At 37.4% G+C, this 21653-nt stretch overlaps 1 protein-coding gene across 1 annotated transcript; it reads left to right on the top strand.

Moving 5' to 3' along the window:
* Nucleotides 1–17957: 17957 nt before the first annotated feature.
* On the top strand, nt 17958–18275 carry LOC123839133 (calmodulin-A-like). The gene has a single exon (XM_064585818.1). The coding sequence runs from the start codon at nt 17958–17960 to the stop codon at nt 18273–18275; it is 318 nt and encodes a 105-aa protein (XP_064441888.1).
* The last annotated feature ends 3378 nt before the right edge of the window (nt 18276–21653 follow it).

Below are 21653 nucleotides of genomic sequence, written 5' to 3'. Positions count from 1 at the left end.
AAAACATTAGCTGCCTAGGGTAAGCTATTTTACTTCTTTGGAACTCCATCTTTGACCCGTGACTTTGGAGATCCTAATAACTCTTTCATATGTATTCAAATAAGTTGTTGAAAGTATCTTCCACAGTTCTGGGTGCATTGTAAACATTCAGAGAATAAAACTTGTATTGTAGAAATGACTTAAGAGTTGGGGTAATGATTTTGGAAGTCAGAATTTATTAGGATATTTATCATGCATAAAGGGATATAGTACCAATGCTATTTTTTTTCACAGTATAATTTGTGTTGTTTAATTTGGACAAGTTGAAATTAACACAATTTCAACTACAACACTTATGTTTTAGGTCATCGAGACATGGAGTCTCGACATTAACTTTAATTGGAAATTAACTTTTAAATCTAAACAGGCCAAGTGAAATTAAATATGAAAACTCTAAGTATTGCTGCTTCTTGATACTGAAATTGCATGCATTTTCTATTTTAAAAAGGTAAATATTTCAGTGGTAATTTCTTCATTTTATATTTGTTACAATTTCATCATCCATAAGACTATTGGTAAGTCAACCGATTTCCCACTGATTTGGGCAAATATAAATTCAAGAGTTGCTCCATTATTATCTTTCTGTCTGTTCATCCTATTGGTGGGTAAAAAAAATTATTAACATTTTGCTTGTTGAATACAAATGTTGAATTCAGAATTGTTAACATTCTGAGACACTGAAATAAGAAATATTAAATACATATCAGTGGGTTCCAATAAACTTGTCTTAAGAAATGCAATAGGGGCACCTGGGTGGCTCAGTCGGTTAAGCAGCTGCTTTTGGCTCAGGTCATGATCCCAGGGTCCTGGGATTGAGCCCCACATCGGGCTCCCTGTTTAGCGGGGAGCCTGCTTCTCCCTCTCCCTCTGCCTGCCTCTCTGCGTACTTGTTCTCTCTATCTCTCTGTCAAATAAATAAATAAAATCTTTAAAAAAAAAAGAAATGCAATAAAAATGTAGCATTGAAAAAGAATATTTAATCTCTTTAACATGAGGATTACTGGCATATAGTCACACAGGCTGTTTATTACATTCTCAACAATTTCCTCTCACAAGACTATTTTTTCCATCAATATGACCAATATTTCCATTTTTATGTTCTGTTTTCCTCATTGATCTTTGTTTTTTCTATGAGAAATAATTTTGATATCTGTTTTCATTACCTCCTGTCAAATTTAAGACCACGTCTTTCCAATGTGAGATAATCAGATAGGTTAAAAATCAATTTGTCAATTCTGTGTGTAGCCAGTCAAAATGGCTGTCTTAGTAAGTCAGGTGTGGCCTTAAACGTTAGCAGAGGAGGTGGAATCAGAAGTAAGAAAAGGATGCCAGCTTTTGACAGATAAGTGGATGGGAGATTCTTTGAAAACTTTGTGATAATTAACCAATTAAAGGTTCAACTATAAATGATTTGAGACAATTACTTTTTTATTTTTAAAGGTGATATCCTTGGTAAGGAGTTTTTATGCCGTTTAGACTTTATTTTGAATGAATACGTAACAATTTTCTTTTTTTAGTCTTCACTAAGATTAACTTCTTCTGTACAATTGGGAATTGATAAAATGTGAGGAATCAATCTGGAGTTGGGTGTTCTGGGTCAGGAATCCTACCTCAGTGCCTGGAATCCTGGACAAGAAGTTTGGATAGTACAGATCCAGCATCAGCATTCTAGCAGATCCCCAGAAGGGAGGGAAACCAGGAGGCAGGTGGGGAGATGAATGAGAGGCTAAAGCGCCAAAAGATAACCATATACCATAAGGCTTGGCACTCAGTAGATGCCTAATGAATGTTTACTAAATGAATATGAAAGCTTGCTTACAGGTTTAATAGATACAGACTAAAAAGGAAAAATGAGGGAAGAAATTCTGTTTAATCCAGTTAGAATGGCTGAAATTAACAAGACAGGAAACAACAAATGTTGGCGAGGATGTGCAGAAAGGGGAACCCTCTTATGCTGTTGGTGGGAATGCAAGCTGGTGCAGCCACTCTGGAAAACAGTATGGGGGTTCCTCAGGAAGTTAAAAATAGAACTACCCTACAATTGCACTAATAGGTATTTACCCCAAAGATACAGATGTAGTGAAAAGAAGGGGCACCTGCACCCCAGTGTTCATAGCAGCAATGTCCACAATAGCCAAACTGTGAAAGGAGCCGAGATGCCCTTCAATAGACCAATGGATAAAGAAGATGTGGTTCATATATACAATGGAATATTACTCAGCCATCTGAAAGGATGAATACCTACCATTTACATCAACATGGATGGAACAGGAAGAAGATATTACGCTAAGTGAAATAAGTCAATCAGAGAAAGACGATTATATTTTTTTCACTCATATGTGCAATATAAGAAATAGCACAGAGGATCATAGGGGAAGGGAGGAAAAACCAATGGGAAGAAAATAGAGTGGGAACCAAACCATGATAGACTCGTAACTCTGGGAAACAAACTGAGGTTTGTGTAACGGGAGGTGGGGGGGGGGATGGGCCTACTGGGTGATGGGCATTAAGAAGGGCACGTGATGTGATGAGCACTGGAAGTTATACACAACTAATGAATCATTGAACACTACATCAAAAATTAACAGTGTACTATATGTTGGCTAATTGAATTTAAATTAAAAAAAGAAAAAAAAATTCTGTTTATCTGAAGGTAGATATGGGGATAGCAAAAAAAGAAAAGAAAGATGTGAAGCAGTGGGGAAAGCATGGCAAAACCAGTCTGAACTCACCTTCTACCAGAAGTCCTTTGCAGGATCCATTTCTCTGCTGAAGCAAATACTTGGCTGCCTTTCTTCACTCTCTTTTATCCTTCATTTGGTAAGAAAGTCCTACTCATTGAATTTGAAGTTATTGATCTATTCTCACTGAGACCTTACTCCTTAAGGACCTCATCCTAACTCTCAGATCAGTAAGATGAACAGAGCCAAACAACATATGTTTGTGATCTTACTTTATTTCATTACAAGGCATATAGATAACAAAGATGGAGTAGGAAAAGCTAGCTTAGGACACAGAACACTTACTCATATAGACTTAGCTAGAAAGCTCAGGGAAATGCATTTTTTTTTTATACTTATTTGCCTTCTAGCATTTAGCATTCAGAACAGTGTTTATGAGTAACCTCCTGACCAGAATCAAGTAGAAAATGTAGATGGGAAAATTTAGGAAATTATACCATTTCTTACATAATTGCTCAACTTAGGAACAGATAAGAGATCAGATTTATCCATATGTTTGGTCTACTTTGCTGAAATTCACAGACTATTTGCCTGGCTTTATATTCACTTTCTCCATGTAAACAGATTTGTAGGCCTCTTCAGTAGAAGGAACTTTTTCTTGAATTAACCAAATTATGACCTCTGAAATTCCCTTAGTAGGATTTTAAGAACTTCCTGATCTTTGATTTTTCCGTTCAGGCTATTGCTTTCAAAATCTTCTCTTTTCAGACACCATTTAAGCTAATGTTATTTAATCATAAAAAAAGGTAAATAGTAGATTATAATAATTAGGCAAAAAGAATACAAATCTTCAGGTAAACTTTCATATTTTACTTGAAAAAACAAATATGAGGGGTGCCTGGGTGGCTCAGTCGGTTAAGTGGCTACCTTTGGCTGGGGTCATGATCTCAGGGTCCTGGGATTGAGCCCCACATGAGGTTTCCTGCTCAGTGGGGAGCCTGCTTCTCCCTCTCCTCCCTGCTTCTCCCTCTTCTCCCAGCTTGTGCTCTCTTGCTATCTCTCTCTCTCAAATAAATAAATAAAATCTTTATTTATTTATTTATATTTTAAATAAGATTTTATTAAATTATTTGAGAGTGAGAGAGCACAAGCGGTGGGGGGGGGGGGGAGAGCAGGAGAGGGAGAAGCAGGATCATGACCTGAGCCCAAGGCAGATGTTTAACCAACTGAGCCACCCAGACGTCCTTAAATAAAATCTTAAAAAAAAAAAAAAAAAGAGAAGACAAGAAAAGACAAATATGATCCCCAAGAGTTCACGACCCTTTTTACATTGAGATAAGGCAATCCCTTGACAGTGTGTTTTGTCTCCCTGCTGTTGTGATATGGAGGGAGGTCACAAAGGGTTCCAGAATTCTGATGGAATATCCCTTCAATTCTCCTAACATGGAAGCAAAGACACTTCAAAGTGTGGGCCTGGGTCTTCTGTTGCCGTTTGCACATTTTTATTTCCTATCTAGATGAGAGCTCATTAGGTTGTAGGAAGTGCTTTAACTTGGACCCTGAGAACCTTGCTCTGATCCTAAAACAAAATAGCCAAATTCCTTTAATCAATTTTTTAGCTTTCTGAGCATTTACTGTAAGATAAAGGCTGTTCAATGGAGGGCTTATCAGGTCCCGTAAATATCTAATATACTAATATACACTATCATGTGATTTCATTTTTCTTTACATATGGAAACATAGCTAAAGTTCCATGATTAGTACTTCTTGAACTAAAGCATCCAAGAATGCATCTGTTGATATAACTGTCCACATAGGTAAAATAACTTATCCTTGAAAACACTGTATAGGTCTCCAGACCATGAAGACACTACTTTATGGACATCATCCCAGTATGTATGCTTTGAACAGATCATTGTGAATAATCAGTTCTCAAAAACCTAGTCACACTGTTATATTCCTAAGGAGGTTTGATGATCCTGACACATCTAGTGGTTTAAATCCTCAAATATATTAACAATATGTATATGTATATATAAAAATGATTTGTGATTCCTGGATAAGTAAATCAAGTAATTGTAATCTTTTAGCATTGGGAACATTTTGATCATCTCACACTGTAACAGGGACTGAAGAGCTGAAATTAAGCATCATAAAATACAGAATAAAATTATAAAGACCATCTTGTAATACAAAATTCATGGAAACAAAACTCTAATTTCCTGATGGATATATTATATTAATGTAATGGATACCTCAGTGTAGTTAAATTGCATTAAATGGTTATTAATGCTTGAATAAACTTCAAGGAAGTGGGTACTGGTTGAAATGGGATAATATTTTGTTCTGCTAAATTATACGTTAATTGGTATTTCCTCTCTTGTAAAAGGACCTAAAGGGTTTAATAAAATATGTGGTAGAAACATTATTTTTTTTTCTTGAGATATTAAGTCAAGAGTTTAACTGGAAGTGTTTCAAACCTTTCCCAGAAAATTCTTCAGTATTTGTGATGACATGGGTTTCAGGGACTCCCAAAAGTAAATAATTAAAGCTTTTAGTCATCCAAATAATGATAGACTGCGTCATGGGAAAAAATGTTACAAATTGTACAGTTGAGATCTGTTTTCTTACTGCATGTTCCACAAAAGGGAGGGAGGGAGGAAGGGAGGAAGGGAAAGAGGAAAAGAGAGAGAGAGAGAGAGACTGATTCCATAGGCAAGGGCAACCCATTTTTGTTATTCTCAAGTTACTTCAAAAGCTGCATTTGATAATACAAGGAATAAGACCTTGCAGTTCATTTTCATTTTATCAGATTATGAAAAGTACTGGAAACCTCAAGTTTTACCTGAGGGATGTGGTGCTTCTGCTATGCATGAGGAAAACAGCTGCAAGCAAGTACTTGAATCTGGCCAGGCTAGAGTCTTGCTTTGAGTTTCAGTTTTTTGAGTAAACTCCATGATAAAAGTAGGTCCATGCCCCCGGATGCTTATCAAGGACAGAGGACTTAAAGATTGTATAGTTTTCAGGACTCAGAACAAGTGGAACTGGCACAGGGGGCATGTCAGGAAAATTCAGTTTAGGAACTTAGAAAGCATACATAGATTTATAGTCCAGAGTTAGTGCAGTGACTTCCATTTAAACATTATTTAGAAGTTTTGGTGTGCAGTTCTTGTCTTGTGGGAGGCACATCTCATTTTCTTGAGGGTCAACAGTCATACAATGTTACTCAAGTGTCATACAAAAAAGGAAACACTGGCCACTCAATCTAAAATAATAGACAATGTGGTCCCGTCACAGGGACTACATCACCAGGATGAAATATTTGTAGCACGGTAAAAGCTAAACCCAGGGGGCTGGCAATTCCAAGTAACTAAGACCAACAGGAAGTGACCCTCAACTCCGTGGTGACACTCTGCTTTCGAATTGAAACATACTTATCAACAGGGAAGTTAAGAAAAGAGAAACTACAGAAAAGAAGTGAAGAGTCATTAATCAAGGCACCAAAGGGGGAAAATGGTATGTGCACTTCAGGATAAACAGGAACATTGTAAGGTCAGTATAAATTCATGGCCATTTAAATCTATCACTGAAAGCTGTGTGTACCCCCCAGGCCCTTTAGGGCTGCCCTTTAGGGCAACGTATATATTCTCCATTCGTTTGTTCATCTAGAAGAATACTGGGGCAAAATAAAAGGATAAAACTTCAACTAAACCCATGCAATTGAGATACATATATGCAATCGCATAGGGTAAACGAGTAAAATAAGGCATCTTCGACTTTTAACGTATTTGTCACTGACACAAGATGCATTCACGGTTCAGGATTTCAGACTTTGTACTGGATTCTATCTTTTTCCAGCTTCCTCTTTCTGACATAATTCTCTTCGGAGGCTACTGCATTTGTTATTTTTAAAGACACGCTTTATCGAGACATGACAGAATCCTACTTTTCCAGTGATTTAAACCTGGGAAGTACCTGGCTTCCAATAATGCTAGTTGTTTGTCATCTAGTTTACACAGATGGAAACGACTGTTGTTTCTGTTGTGCGTGGATGGTTCAAACTGAAAATCCTGCATCATTTTGTCTTCTCTGGAGAAAACATAAAGAAATTATATTGGTCTCCAAAGACAGTGCACCTAATAACACAGTACATGGAAAAATATCTTGCTTTCTCTTAACAATTCCTAGACTGTGTGGAGGAAATAAAAGATCCGATCCCATACCAGCACCACAGTAAGCACATTGTTTCATTGATAAGATTTTAATCCCCCCAAAATCATGTAAAATATATATTTTTAAGATTTATTTATTTGAGAGAGAGAGAATGAGAGAGAACACATGAGAGGGGATAGGGTCAGAGGGCAAAGCAGACTCCCTGCCGAGCAGGGAGCCCGATGCGGGACTCGATCCAGGGACTCCAGGATCATGACCTGAGCCGAAGGCAGTCGCTTAACCGACTGAGCCACCCAAGTGCCCTAAAGATTTTATTTATTCATTTATTTGAGAGAGAGAGAGAGAGAGCACATTTGAGGGGGGAGGGTCAGAGGGAGAAGCAGACTCCCCGCCGAGCAGGGAGCCCGACGCGGGACTCGATCCCGGGACTCCAGGATCATGACCTGAGCCGAAGGCAGTCGCTTAACCAACTGAGCCACCCAGGCGCCCTCATGTAAAATATTTTTATTCCCTAGTTAAAAAGTAAAATCAAAACAGAACAACAACAACAAAAAACAACCAAACAACAACAAAAACCCCGCAGTCTTTACACTTCTTTAAACCACTATGAGGTGTAACTACATTAGCTCAACGGAAGATATTGATGACAGGGTAGGCATTGTTGCTCTACAACCTTACTAACTCTGCGACCTTAAATGTATTTCCTAACATCCCCACATTTAATTTTCCTCCTCTTTAGAGTGGGGCAACACCCATCTTCTAAAGTGGTGGTGAGGCTTTCATAGCACATGTATGTTTGTCGTTTTTAACAGTCCCTTGTTCCTATCACGTAGGAGTATATCAGAAAGAGTGGTAATTATTTATGGCTAGTCCAGTCAAACCAATTAATCATGGCTCTCTAGAGATATCACGTGATATCTTATTTCATAAACTGTACTGATTGACGTGCTTTTAAGTTAACACTTCTTTTAGTATTAAACTCTTACTTGTCTTTTCCTCCAAAAAGCCCATAAAATTTAGCAAATTCTTCTCTTATGGGACACTTTACCCCCCTCCCAAATTCCTATGATTAGAAAAACTCCTTGCAGTATCTCAGCTAGGGAGGCTTATTCTCTCCTTTAGATAACAGTCCAACCCCATCATTCCCACCTTGTTTAACTCAGAAAAATGTCCTACATCTTGTGCTCACCTTCCTGCCACAAAGAAGAATACATTTCTTTTCCCAGTTATTCTCTAAAGAGAGTGTAATTCTTGGTGTGGAAGGAGTGTAGTTATGGTTGCCAAAGATTTTTAGTCTCTATTTAGGTTTATAGCATTTCTATGTCTCGTCCTATTCCTAACCTAGTCCCAAAGCTGTGGTAGGTCTTAGGGATACATAGTCTAGACAACTGCATTAAACCATGAAAATCTGTTCATCACACATTTTTGTCTGGAGGTTTCACCCCCTCCTCTCGACCTCTTGCTTTCCATTATCTGGGGCACTTTGGGGACTGATGTCTACATCTGACTCTTGTAAAGGATAAAGCAGCCTGGGAAATATGTAGAAGGAAGATTGTTAGGTGTAAAGACATAAACTTAGTCTACAGCTATGACACAATATGAATAACTGAGAAGTGAGGAAAAACCTGAGAAATAATGAATTCTTTTTGGCATACAGGAAATGGTCAACAGGTTAAAAGAAGAGATCAAAGAGAACAGGTAGGTATCAGTTATTAAATGTATTTCTGGGCAAACATAAGAGAGTGGCCATATGATTAGGAACACCATAAAAATGATAGTCCCACTGAGGAATTTTATTCAGATACCTGAAATAAAAGGAAACCCCATAGGTCACTTTTTAAAATCTAGATGTCATATTCCCTTTCTACTGACAAAACCTTCACACTGGAATCAATCCCAAGATAAGAGCACTTAGAAACCTCTGGAGGTACAGGAAAACCTGACGGAAGCATTTGGGGATGTTCATTTTACTGGTCAGTGTAACTGCGGGCCTTGTGCAGGGAAAGACAAGCCTAGAGCCAGCCAATGCTCTCTGTGACTGAAAGCGAAGATGTGTGCTCTAAGTAAAACTATGCAGACAGAGAATGTGAGAGCCTGTGGACTGCCAGTGATGGGCATTGTCCTAACAGCCAGGCTGGTTGTTTGTTATTTCCAACTGTTAAGCTCAGGGGCCAGCAATTCATAGCCTTTTCATAGCATTCAAGTTTATTGCTTCTGCTGGAGTCAGAAGGGGCAAAGTAATCTTTCTAATGTATTCAATGGCTTTTGAGTGAAAATCTAGCTGTGCAGCATAAAATCTAACACAGGATTCAACTTGCTGACGGGCATGGGTTCTCAGGACATAGACTGCTGCCTACCATGGTGGTGGGCCCTGTAACTATCAGATTGGAGTTCAGAGGACCTCATTCTGTTGTATCTGGAAGCAGAAGACAGATATTAGGTCAACAAGGAGGTTAATATAAATATGCAGAAGCAATGGAGTGCAGTGGTAACAGATGTCTGACATGCTGTTCTGTCAAGGGAAATTTGTGACTATGAAATGTCAATTATTAGTGGCCTAATAGTGGTAGCATTGATGATTTAGATCATATTGTAGATGATGATAATTATGGAAGGCTATATGCTCTCCATTGTGTATTTTGCTTTTAACATGTTGCTTCTCATTTTAAAAAAATGTTATGAAAGCTATTATATTATTACTACATTCTAGGACAAAATGAATGAACTATTTTCCCAGAATGACATCACTCAGATGATCATCCTCCACTCAGACAAAATTGCAGCAGACACCAACTCAGTTAGTACTCCCCAACAGAATATTTTTTCAACTTTCATTCCCTCAATTCTCTTTGGCCATATATCTGCTAGCTCTGATCAGATTATTAAAAACATCTAAGCTATTATAGATGAGGAATTAGATTTGATCTTTTCTACTCAGAATTGGCAACTAAAATGTGAATTAACAACTGTTAATTAGCAACTGTTACATTCAGGACACTGTCATAGTTCATCTGGGGGTAGGATGGGGGAAAGATGGGCAAGATACAGAAATGCATGTTGTGTATATCACAGTCTAGTTGTAGAGATGCAATAAACATACATGGAAAGCTTAGTAAAATACCAACATTGGATATTAATTCAAGACCACAGGAGAGGCCACAGAGCAATTCAAGATAGTTTTCAGTTGAAGAAGCCAGGTGTGAAATGCTATGAGTGTAGAGGGGGAAAGTGCAGGGTCTTGGAGTACACTAAGAAGACTTCTTTGGACACTGAGGCTACACCTGTCACTAACGATAGATAGAACTGAGAGAAAAAGCAGAGCATGGCTAGCATGAGCACAAAATCAGGCAAAGAGGACAGGGCATGCTTCCTAATTCAGTCATATTAACAAATCACCAGGCTTAGAAGTGGGTGTATATTTTAACTATTTTTCAAGTTAAATCTAAGGCTTACCTGGCTGGTAGTAGAGGGTGACTCAGCCCGCTCTGAAATCTCAAATGACCAGAACCAGATATTATAAGAAAATATTAAAGGAAGAGTTGAAGGAAAAAAAATTAACCAAATCTACAGTAAAAGCATGTTAGAATAGAATAAGCAAAATAAAGATCTACCCTATTCCCTCTCAACACAAACACAATTGCTATGAGATTATAGGCAAGGTGTAAGTCTTACACTTTTTGCCATTCATAGTGTAATTAATTTATGGAAAAAAAAAAAAACCTCTTACAAATTCCTCAGTAGCAGTGTGAAAATGTTCTTTCTTTCTTTTTTTTTTTTTTAAAGATTTTATTTATTTATTTGATAGAGAGAGAGACAGCGAGAGAGGGAACACAAGCAGGGGGAGTGGGAGAGGGAGAAGCAGGCTTCCCACGGAGCAGGGAGCCTGATGCGGGGCTCGATCCCAGGACTCTGGGATCATGACCTGAGCCGAAGGCAGACGCTTAACGACTGAGCCACCCAGGCGCCCCGAAAATGTTCTTTCTTAAGTTGCAGTCAGGAAGGGTGTGCACACCAAACCGGACAGATGTCAAGATGGAAGTCTTCAGAATACATCCGCCCCCATTACAGTTACTGTCACTGCTAGGGAGACACAGGCAGGAACACATCAGCACTGGCTGTAAGAAGGGGAAGCTGCCATTCTAAGTACAACCTTGCACTTGGAAACTTAGGGCTGCCAGGGCCAGGGAAACAGATGCCCAGTTGGACTTTTTAATGGAGTGACACACTGCTCTGGTGTGGCATTTATAAAATAGCTAAACATCCAGGAGAACCCCTGGATGTTGTTTAGTCACTGCACTTGTTAATGCTTGTTTGCTCTGATTACTATGATTACTACTTTGGAAATTTATAAGGCCTCTCTCCTCCAGTGTTTCAAACACTTTCTTTGGACAATGCTTTTTAAATAATATTTTGTTGTACAGTGTCTACATTGTCACTACATTTACACCTTTCTCCATTTACATTTGAAGATTTAACCAGAAATTTTGTTATTGTGTTTGCTTCTACTTAAAGAGATTCTTCAGAGTTAACAGATTTTATCCCCCATTTTCCTATAATTCTCCATACAGACTCAATTTTAAGGATAAATTATCCAGGGATGCCTGGGTGGCTCAGGTCATGATCCCATGGTGCATGGGATTGAGTCTGGCAAAGGGCTCCTTGCTCAGCGGGGAGCCTGCTTCTCCATCTCCCTCTGCCCCTCCCCCCTTCCCCATACACTCTCTCTCTCTCTCTCTGACAAATAGTCTTTTTTTTTTTTAAAAAAAAAAAAAAAAAAAGAAAGAAAGGATAAAGTATCCAGTCTCTTCAGTCCCTATTGTGGCTTTTCAGCTATTTAGCCATTAGAGAAACAAAACTCATGTTTCTCAACTTTATGAAACTTCTACAGTATTCCTGCCAATCCTGCTTAATTCAGTAACCAGAGTAAGGTAGTCTAGGTTCACTGTACTACTTTAGATCTTCTGGAGTTTTCTCAAAGCGCTGTTCATTTTTCTGAAACATGTTGAACTCCTGCATGCCTTACACCAAACTTGTAAGAGAATTTGAAAAATTCCTGCTTGGAAACTCCTTAAATTTCCACATATAGGCCTCTACACATTGATTTTAATTAATTATCGAAGATAACATAAGTCATCCTGGAGGTCCAATTGTTAATCCTCCTAGTCTGCTCTCATCTAGGACATGGACAATTCATCCATGGTAAAATTTAATTTTAGCTATAATTACAAAAGTTTGAAATTAAATCTCACCAGTGCTATGCTCCCATTAATATGGGCAAAATAACTGATCTACTTAGGATTAATGTGGGGGACAAAAGTAAGATTTAATTTTTAACTTTTTAATTAATTTGGGAAAATGTGATAAAGGATTTGGTTTCAGAGAGAGAGAAAAAGAGAAAGTTTCAGAGTTTCGAGGAAGACATTCCAGCCATCCCTCAAATATCTTATATCCTTAAAGAATATTGTGTAAGGTAATATGAACTGTAACTTAAACTAAAAATAATATATAACAGTTCCCAAACTTGAGGAGTTGAAACTTGAGCTTATAGTACATTTCTCTCCAACAATTAAAGAAGTGGGAATTATGGAACAGATTCTGACTTTTTATATACTACAGAATAACTACGTGGCCACTTATTAATAATCAGGATGATCATAAAGAATACAATATTCTTTCACAAAAGAGGCACCAGCTCTTCAATTACCTTACCACATTCACCATTTCTTCATGCTGCTGAATGGTAGCTTTTATTTATTTTTAATTTAATTTAATTTTTAAAAAAAGATTTTAGGGTGCCTGGGTGGCTCAGTTGGTTAAGCGACTGCCTTCGGCTCAGGTCATGATCCTGGAGTCCAGGGATCGAGTCCCGCATCGGGCTCCCTGCTCGGCGGGGAGTCTGCTTCTCCCTCTGACCCTCCCCCCTCTCATGCTCTCTCTATCTCATTCTCTCTCTCAAATAAATAAATAAAATCTTTAAAAAAAATGAGGTGATAATAAAGTTTAGATATGTTAAGGAACAAGAAAAAAGAATGTACTAAGTCCTGTGAATGCATACCACATAGTTTTAGTAAACATAAAAGAGACAATTATATTATGTTGTCATAAAGATGCCCTCAAGTTTGATAGTCCAAATCTCTCTTATTTTAATGAACTAGGTGTATATTTTAAGAAAATTAAAGATTGATTTCCCATAGGATCAATGTTATATTTCATTGTTATATTGCTTAAGAAATTGCAAATGGTTACAAATAAATGTAGAAAAGTTAAAAATAATGCTGGATTTTATAGTTACAACATAATTATGATCAATGAAATTCAGTGATAAGTGTTTTGTCAGATTAAAATATAATAAATGTCTACTCAGCTTAAAGGCTAAATTATATTGGAATCAAAGAGTTCAGGTAAATAAACAGTTAAAATAAATAATACTCAATTTAGCCCAAAAGAAGGAAGCAGGTACATTTTATTCTGAATGACTGAAGACATCAAGTTTAGTTTTCAGAAACTTAAATTTCACTACCCTTGAGCCAACATGAGGATACAGTTGGTTTGTATTATTTATTTATTTATTTATTTATTTATTTAAAGATTTTATTTATTTATTTGAGAGAGAGAGAATGAGGGAGAGCATATGAGAGAGGGGAGGGTCAGAGGGAGAAGCAGACTCTCTGCCGAGCAGGGTGCCCGATGTGGGACTCAATCCAGGGACTCCAGGATCATGACCTGAGTCTAAGGCAGTCGCTTAACCAACTAAGCCACCCAGGTGCCCTCGTTTGTTTTATTTAATAATTAAAGATAACTGTGTAATTAATACAACTGTAGTGATTTGCATTTGTCAAAACATCTGGAATAAAAAGCTAGTATATGTGCTAGTTTAATTATTTTGCAGAACTTTTGACTATATAGATTATGAGAAATAATTCTGAATTAGGAAAAAATTTCTGGAGGGTTTAGGGAGGTAACCTTAAAAATATTCACAAACAATCTAGAGTGTATCCCAACACATGAGCTAGAATCTGTACCCAAAATTCATACCATGGTACAAGATCAGAAAGAGGTAGAACTTACCTATGACCTTAGCACCACATCAACAAATGTTTATTCTTCACTGAATATTTGTGTCAGCTTGTTGGACAGAGATGCATTCAGACACAGGTCCCTTGATCCTTTTCAGAGGTCTTCCAATGACTTGTCAAACTATAAATTTTATGTAAAAAAAAACTAAAGATTTTATGATTCAGCAGTTCCACTCCCAGGAACATACCCACATAAATGCATTCATATGTTCATCCAAGGGCAAGTGCACAAATTCTTATAACAAGACTGTTCACAACAGCCCCAAACTTGGAAACCACCCAAATGCCTATCAACAAAATGGTAAATAAAGTATGTTATAGTCACATAATGGAATACTACATAACAATAAGAATGACTGATACACACAACAACATTATGCCGAGCAAAAGAAGTCAGCACAAATGGGCACACACTGTATAATTCCATTTATATGAAGTTCAAGAACAGGCAAAGCTAATCTATGATCTTAGAAGTCAGGATTTATGGAAGGGTAGTAGCCAGAAGGGGCATGAGGGATTTCTAGGGGCAGGTGGAGAAAAGGGACCTCGAATGTTCTGTTTTTTGATCTGAATGCTGGTTACACAAGTGTTTGGGGGCTGTGAAAATCTGTTGAGCTATATACTTATAAATTGTTCATTTTTCTGAAACATGTTGAACTTCAATAAAAAGTTAAAGTAAAAAAAATTTTTAAAGTACAGATTTTGTTGATTTTGTAGTTCCCAAGCATGGAGCAGTGATTATCCTAACCCACTTCCTTTACAGGCATTTTTTTTTTTTTTTTTCTGAACATATGAGAAAACACAATGTATGGAAAGGCATTATGTATAAAGATTAAGATCTGGTTCCTAGTGCGCTATGATTTGTATGTCTATGTCCCTCCAAAATAAATACACTGAAATCCTAACCTCCAATGTGATGGTATTTGGAGGTGGAGCCTTTGGGGGGTGATTAGGTCATGAGGGTGGAATCCTTATGAATGGAATTAGGCCCTTAGAAAAGTGGTCCAAGAACGGTTCCTTGTCTGTTCAGCCAGGTGAGATGACAGCAAGAAGATGGCTATCATTGAGGAAGTTGGTCTCACCAGACACTGAGTCCAAAGGCACCTTGATCTTGGACTTCCCAGTCCCCAGAACAGTGAGAAATTAATGTCAGTTGTTTACAAGCCCCTTGGTCTCTGGTATTTGGTTATAACAGTACAAATGGACTAAGACCTAGTATCACATTGTTGGGTTCAAATCCCCTGCTCCAAGGTATTAGTTCTGTGGCTTTGATTAAGTTTCTCAAGCTCCCAAACCTTTAGTTTCTCATTTGTTACATGAATGTGAAAATAATAGTGTCTAACTCCGTGCTGTCATTGCTAGGACTAGCAACATTAAAGACCCTAAAAGAATGCCTGCCTGGCACAAATAAAGCACAGGGAAAATTTGCCCTGTTTGTTTGTTTAAATTGCATCATTATGAGATTTATTGAAAATGAAATAAACACTTTTGGGAGTCTAAAATTTTTAACTTGTGTAGAATCATGTAATCACCAGCAAAATCACTACACAGAGGAGTTCCATCACCCCCAAAAGCCCCTCAGGCTATCCTTTTGCAGTCAAACCTCCCAGGATTTATTACCCACGTAGCCACTAATCTATGCTCCATCACTATAGCTTTGCCTTTTCCAAAATGTCTTATTAATGGAATCATACAGTATATTGACTCTTGAGACGCTTCTATCATGTAGCATAGTGCACCTGAGATTCATCCATAGGGTTGCATGTATCATTAGTTTCTTTTTCTTTTGTTTATTTTTGTTTGTTTATACATTTCCTAGTTCAAGGATATTTGGGTTGTTTCAGTGTTTAGTGACTACAAATGAAGCTGCTACAGACCTATGTATAGGTTTTTGTTTTGTTTTTATGTAAGAGCATTATTAATATATAATTCACATAGATACAAGTCATGCATCTAAGGTGTACAATTCACTGGTGTCCAGTGTATTTGTAGAGTTAACATCAACTCAATAAACTTTAAAATATTGTTATTGCCCAATGGTGAACTCTATTTTAAGATTTTGAGCAACTGTCAAACTGTTTTCCAAAGCAGCTGCCCTGCTTTACAGTCACATCTGAGTATTTTTTTTTAAAGATTTATTTATTTATTTGAGAGAGCGAGAATGAGAGAGAGAGAGTACATGAGAGGGGGGAGGGTTAGAGGGAGAAGCAGGCTCCCCGCCGAGCAGGGAGCCTGATGCGGGACTCGATCCCGGGACTCCAGGATCATGACCTGAGCCGAAGGCTGTCGCCTAACCAACTGAGCCACCCAGGCGCCCCACATCTGAGTATTTTTATTATAACCATCCTAGTGGCTGTGAAGTGGTATCTCATTGTGGTTTTGATTTACATTTCTCTAGAGCTAATCTTGTAAAACATCTCTCATGTACTTTTTAGTCATTTGTAGATCTTTTTTAGATAAATATAGATTCACATCTCTGTCCCATTTTTTAAAAATGGGCTATTTATCTTTTTATTATTTATTTATAAGAGTTCTTTATATATTCCAGCCACAGGTCTCATCAGTTACATAACTCGCAGAATTTTTCTTCTATTATATGGATTGTCTTTTCATTTTATTTCATTTTATTTTAATTTTATTTTAATCCCCTTTGCTATTTCTTTTTTTTTTTTTTTAAAGATTTTATTTATTTATTTGACAGAGACACAGCGAGAGAGGGAACACAAGCAGGGGGAGTTGGAGAGGGAGAAGCAGGCTTCCCGCGGAGCAGGGAGCCCGATGCGGGGCTCGATCCCAGGACCCTGGGATCATGACCTGAGCCGCAGGCAGACGCTTAACGACTGAGCCACCCAGGCGCCCCTCCCCTTTGCTATTTCACCCATTCCCCCACCATGTGCCCTCTGGCAACCACCAGTTTGTTCTCTATATTTGAGAGTCTGTTTTTTTGTTTCTTTCTTTTTTTTTCCTTTGTTTTGCTCCTTAAATTCCACACATAAGTTGTTTGGTGGTTGTTTTTTTTTTATATGAAATTGAGTAAGTTCTTTATATACTTTGGATATTAATCCTTTATCAGATACATTATTTGCAAATATCTTCTCCCACTCAGTAGGTTGCCTTTTTGTGTTGTTGACGGTTCCCTTTGCTGTGTAAAAGCTTTTAATTTTGGTATAGTCCCAATAGTTTGATTATGTTTTTGTTTCTCTTCCCTTTTATAGTTTTAGGTCTTAAATTTAAATCTACATTCCATTTTGAGTTAATTGCTTTGTATGTTGTAAGGATTTCAACTTTATTTTTTCGCATGTGGAATTCCAATTTTCCCAACATGGTTTCTGAAAACACTTTTCTTTCCACATTAAATTGTCTCGGCACACTTGTCAAAATCAATTTACCATAGATGTGAAGGTTTATTTCTGGCTCTTGATTCTCTTACATTGATCTATATGTCTACCCTGTGTCAGTACCACGTTGTTTTCATTACATAACTTCATACCAAATTTTTAAAATCGAGAAGTGTGAAACGTCCAACTTTGTTCTTTTTTAAGATTTTGGCTACTCTTCATCGCACGATTTTCCATAATACTTTTATCTTGTCAATTTCTATGAAGAAGAAATTTGGGATTTTGGTAGTGTTTATATTGAGTCTGTAGATCAACTGGAGTAGCATTCCCACCTTAAAAATATTAAGCATTCTGGGCAGTGGTGCTCGGAGCCTCGCGGGCGCGGCACCGTTACTCGCAGTCAGGTGGCGGCCGGCCGCCTCGGCACAGCGCTGAGCGCACAGGTCTCCTTAGCAGCAGCGGCGGAGGCGCCCCCGCCCTCACAGCCCCTGCGCGGGTGCAGCCGCCCTCGCTCCCTCGGCTCTTCTTCGCTTCGCTCGCGCCAGGGCTGCTCAGCTGACCAAAGAACAGACTGCTGAGTTCAAGGAAGCTTTCTCCCTATTTGACGAAGATGGCGATGGCACCATCCAACAAAGGAACTTGGAACTGTCATGAGGTCACTGGGTCAGAACCCAACAGAAGCCGAATGGCAGGATATGATCAACGAGGTGGATGCTGACAGAAAGGGCACGGTAGGCTTCCCAGAATTTTTGACTGTGATGGCTAGAAAAATGAAAGATACAGACAGTGAAGAAGAAATTCATGAGGCATTCCGAGTCTTTGACAAGGATGGCAATGCTTATGTCGGTGCGGCGGAGCTACGTCATGTCATGACCAACTTAGGAGAAAAACTAACAGATGAAGAAGTAGATGAAATGATCAGATGGAACACTACATCAAAAACTAATGATGTAATGTATGGTGATTAACATAACAATAAAAAAATTTTTAAAAAAGAACATTATATACATCCCCCCCCCAAAAAAATGATCAGAGAAGCGGATATTGATGGAGATGGGCAAGTCAACTCTGAAGAATTTGTACGGATGATGACTGCAAAATGAAGTCCTACTTTCAACTCCTTTCCTCCCCTCTAGAAGAATCAAATTGAATCTTTTACTTACCTCTTGCAAAAAAAAAAAAAAAAAAGTTCATTTACTCATTCTGTTTCTATATAGCAAAACTGAATGTCAAAAGTACCTTCTGTCTACACACACAAAATCTGCATGTATTGGTTGGTGGTCCTGTCCCCTAAAGATCAAGCTACACATCAGTTTTATGATATAAATACTTGTACTACCTTAATGATAAGGAAGCACCTAATGGACTCCTTGCAGTTCCACTTGCTCATGATTAATACACTGTTTGGGCTGGCCAGTTTTTCATGCATGCAGCTTGACAGCTGAGCACAGTCAGGCATTTGTATTAAAAATGAAAAATGAAAAAAACAAATTTAAAACTTCTTCAAATGCATTTTAGTTCAATTTGTTAGTATAAATTGTCATAACTGCTTTACTGAAAATAACACATTTAAAATTGATTTACCTCAGGATGCTGTGCAGAAAAATGAGTGAAGGATAAACTGTCTAGACGTAGCCCCACTTAGCAGGACAGCCCTCTCACACTTCTGGGCACTCCCACCCATGGTGACCATGACACTCATCCCGGTGGCATGCCATGTGTGTTGGTTTAGCATTGTCCCGTGTTGTCCTAGAGTGAAATGGGTGTCAGGCTGTCACCATTCACACAATTTTTTTTTTTTTTTTTAAAGAAACCTTTACCAAGGGAGCATCTTGGGACTCTGTTTTTAAAACCTCCTGAACCATGACTTGGAGCCAGCAGAGTAGGTTGTGGCTGTGGACTTCAGCACAAGCATCAACATTGCTGATCAAGAAATTACAATTTATGTCCATTCCAAGTTGTAAATGCTAGTCTTTTTTTTCCAATAAAAAAGACCATTAACTTAAAAAAATATTAAGCATTCTGATCCATGAATATATATTTTTTGAAAAATTTGCAAAATAAGTATTTTGCAAATATTTAGATTTTTTTTTTTTTTTTAAGAGAGAGAGCAAGAGCCCTTGAGCAGGGAGGGAAGGGACAAAGGGAGAGGGAGAAAAAGAATCTCAAGCAGGATCCACGCTCAGCACAGAGCCTGACTTAGGGCTCGGTCCCGTGACCCCACGATCATGAGCTGAGCCAAAATCAAGAGTCAGACACTTAACTGACTGAGCCACCGAAGCGCCCCACAAATATTTAGATCTTTAATTTCTTCCAACAATGATTTGTAGATTTATTTGTTTTATTCCTATATTCACGATTTAGCATCTGTAGTGATATCCTCTTTTATTGATGTTATTCTTAATGTTAATCTTCTCTCTTGTCATTTTAAGTGGTAGATTATACATTTCTTGATATTTTCTAAGAATTATCTTTTGATTCTATTGATTCTGTCTTTACATCATTGTTTTTGTTCTTATACTTATTTTTTTCATTCATTTTGCTTGCTTTTTACTTAATTTGCTATTATTTTTCCCATTTCTCAAGGTAGAAGCTCTGATTATCTAAGACCTTTATTATTTTTAATACAAACATTTACTGCTATAAATTTCCCTCTCAGCACTGCTTTAGCTGCATTCCACAAATTTTGATGTACAGTAATTCAATTAAAATGTTTTTATTTTTCTTTGTAACATACTCTTATAACCATTGGTTATATAGAAGTGTGCTGTTCAATTTCAACCTGTTTGGGGATTTTCAAGATATCTTTCTGATACAGATTTATATGTTAATCCTGATATCATCAGAGGACATACTTTGTATGCTTTCCATTCTTTTAGATATTTTATGATTTGGTTTATAGCCTACAACATGGTCTTAGTGAACATTTCATGAATACCTGGAAGAATATCTGGTCTGTAGTTGTTGAGTGTTCTATAAATGTCACTTTCTAGTTCAGAGATTGGCAACCTATTAAAGTTAAAAGTAGTACATATTTTAGACTTTGCAGACCAAGAAGCAAAATTGAAGAGACTATTTAGATAATTATGTAACCATTTATAATGCAACCATTTTAAAGTGTAAAATCCATTTAGCTCCTGGGCCATACCAAAAAATATGGCAGTCCAGATCTGATTGGTAAACCATAATTTGCCAAACCCTGTTTTTATTTAGTTGATGGTATTGTTAAGATATTTTTAAAGATATTTTTTATATCTTTGTTAATGTTCTGTCTTACTGCTTTATCAATTACAGAGAAAGGGGTATTGAAATCTTCTAGTGTAATTGTGGACTTTCATATTTCTCCTTTTTAAAATCAATTTTTAGCATTTCTTCTAATCCAGAGCTCTCTATGTACAGATGCTATGTTATGGATTTGGAGTTTACTGAACTTCTTGAATCTGTGAATGTACGCCTTTCACCAAATTTAGGATGCTTATAACTACTGTTTCTTCAAATATGTTTTGTGCAGCAGTTACTTTTTCCTCTTTTAAGAACACTAATGATAAAAATATGAAACATTTAAATATTATTCCACGGGTCACTAAGGCTCTGTTTATTTTGTATTCCATCTTTTTTTTTCTGTTTTGTTCAGACCTGGTCAATTTCTATTGTTCTATCTCAATTTTACTATCTCTTTCCTCTGTCATCTCCATTCTACTTTGAGCCTCTCTGGATATTCAGATATTGGTTTATTTTCTGTTCTAATATTTCTATTTGCTTTTGTTTTATAGTTTCTATTTCTCCCCATTCATTTCAAGAGTGTTCATGTTTACCTCATAAAGCTTGATAATAACTTCTTTAGATTGTTGTGTGGTAATTCCTATATCTGTGTCATCTCAGGGTTTTCATCTGTTGATTTTCTTTTCCCTTGATAATTTGTCAGATTTTCCTGGTTCTTGGTCAAACTGTCCTGGGTCCTGATGTTTTGGGTAACTTTGGATAGTGTCTGGACATTTGGAAACTGTTATAAACCAGGTTTTCCTAAAATCCAGTTGAAAATGCTGATTTTTGTTTCTTTTAGCAAGCAGTCAATTCATGTATAGAATGCAAGTCAGACTGCCTTCTGCAGGTGATCTAATGTAAGTTTAATATTCATAGTGTTTACTGTGTTCTTTAAGTCTGCCTGTTACCTGAGCAGTAGCAGTGGTTTATACAGTAGTTCCCTTTTCAAACCCTTGGCTATGCTTCTTAGGTACATTCTGCACGAGGACACTTGGGGCCGAGCTCAGGACTTGCATTGTTTCACATGCAAATAGGGGGTCTCCCACTTATTCCTTTATGAGATTTCTCTGACACTCTGCAGC

This window comes from Mirounga angustirostris, unplaced genomic scaffold (genome assembly GCF_029215605.1).
Source record: "Mirounga angustirostris isolate CCGP_5_RB_7025 unplaced genomic scaffold, mMirAng1.0.hap1 SCAF_3, whole genome shotgun sequence".
Taxonomy (NCBI): Eukaryota; Metazoa; Chordata; class Mammalia; order Carnivora; family Phocidae; genus Mirounga; species Mirounga angustirostris.
Note: the sequence above shows the minus strand (reverse complement) of the source record. Positions and strands in the feature narration are given on the sequence as shown.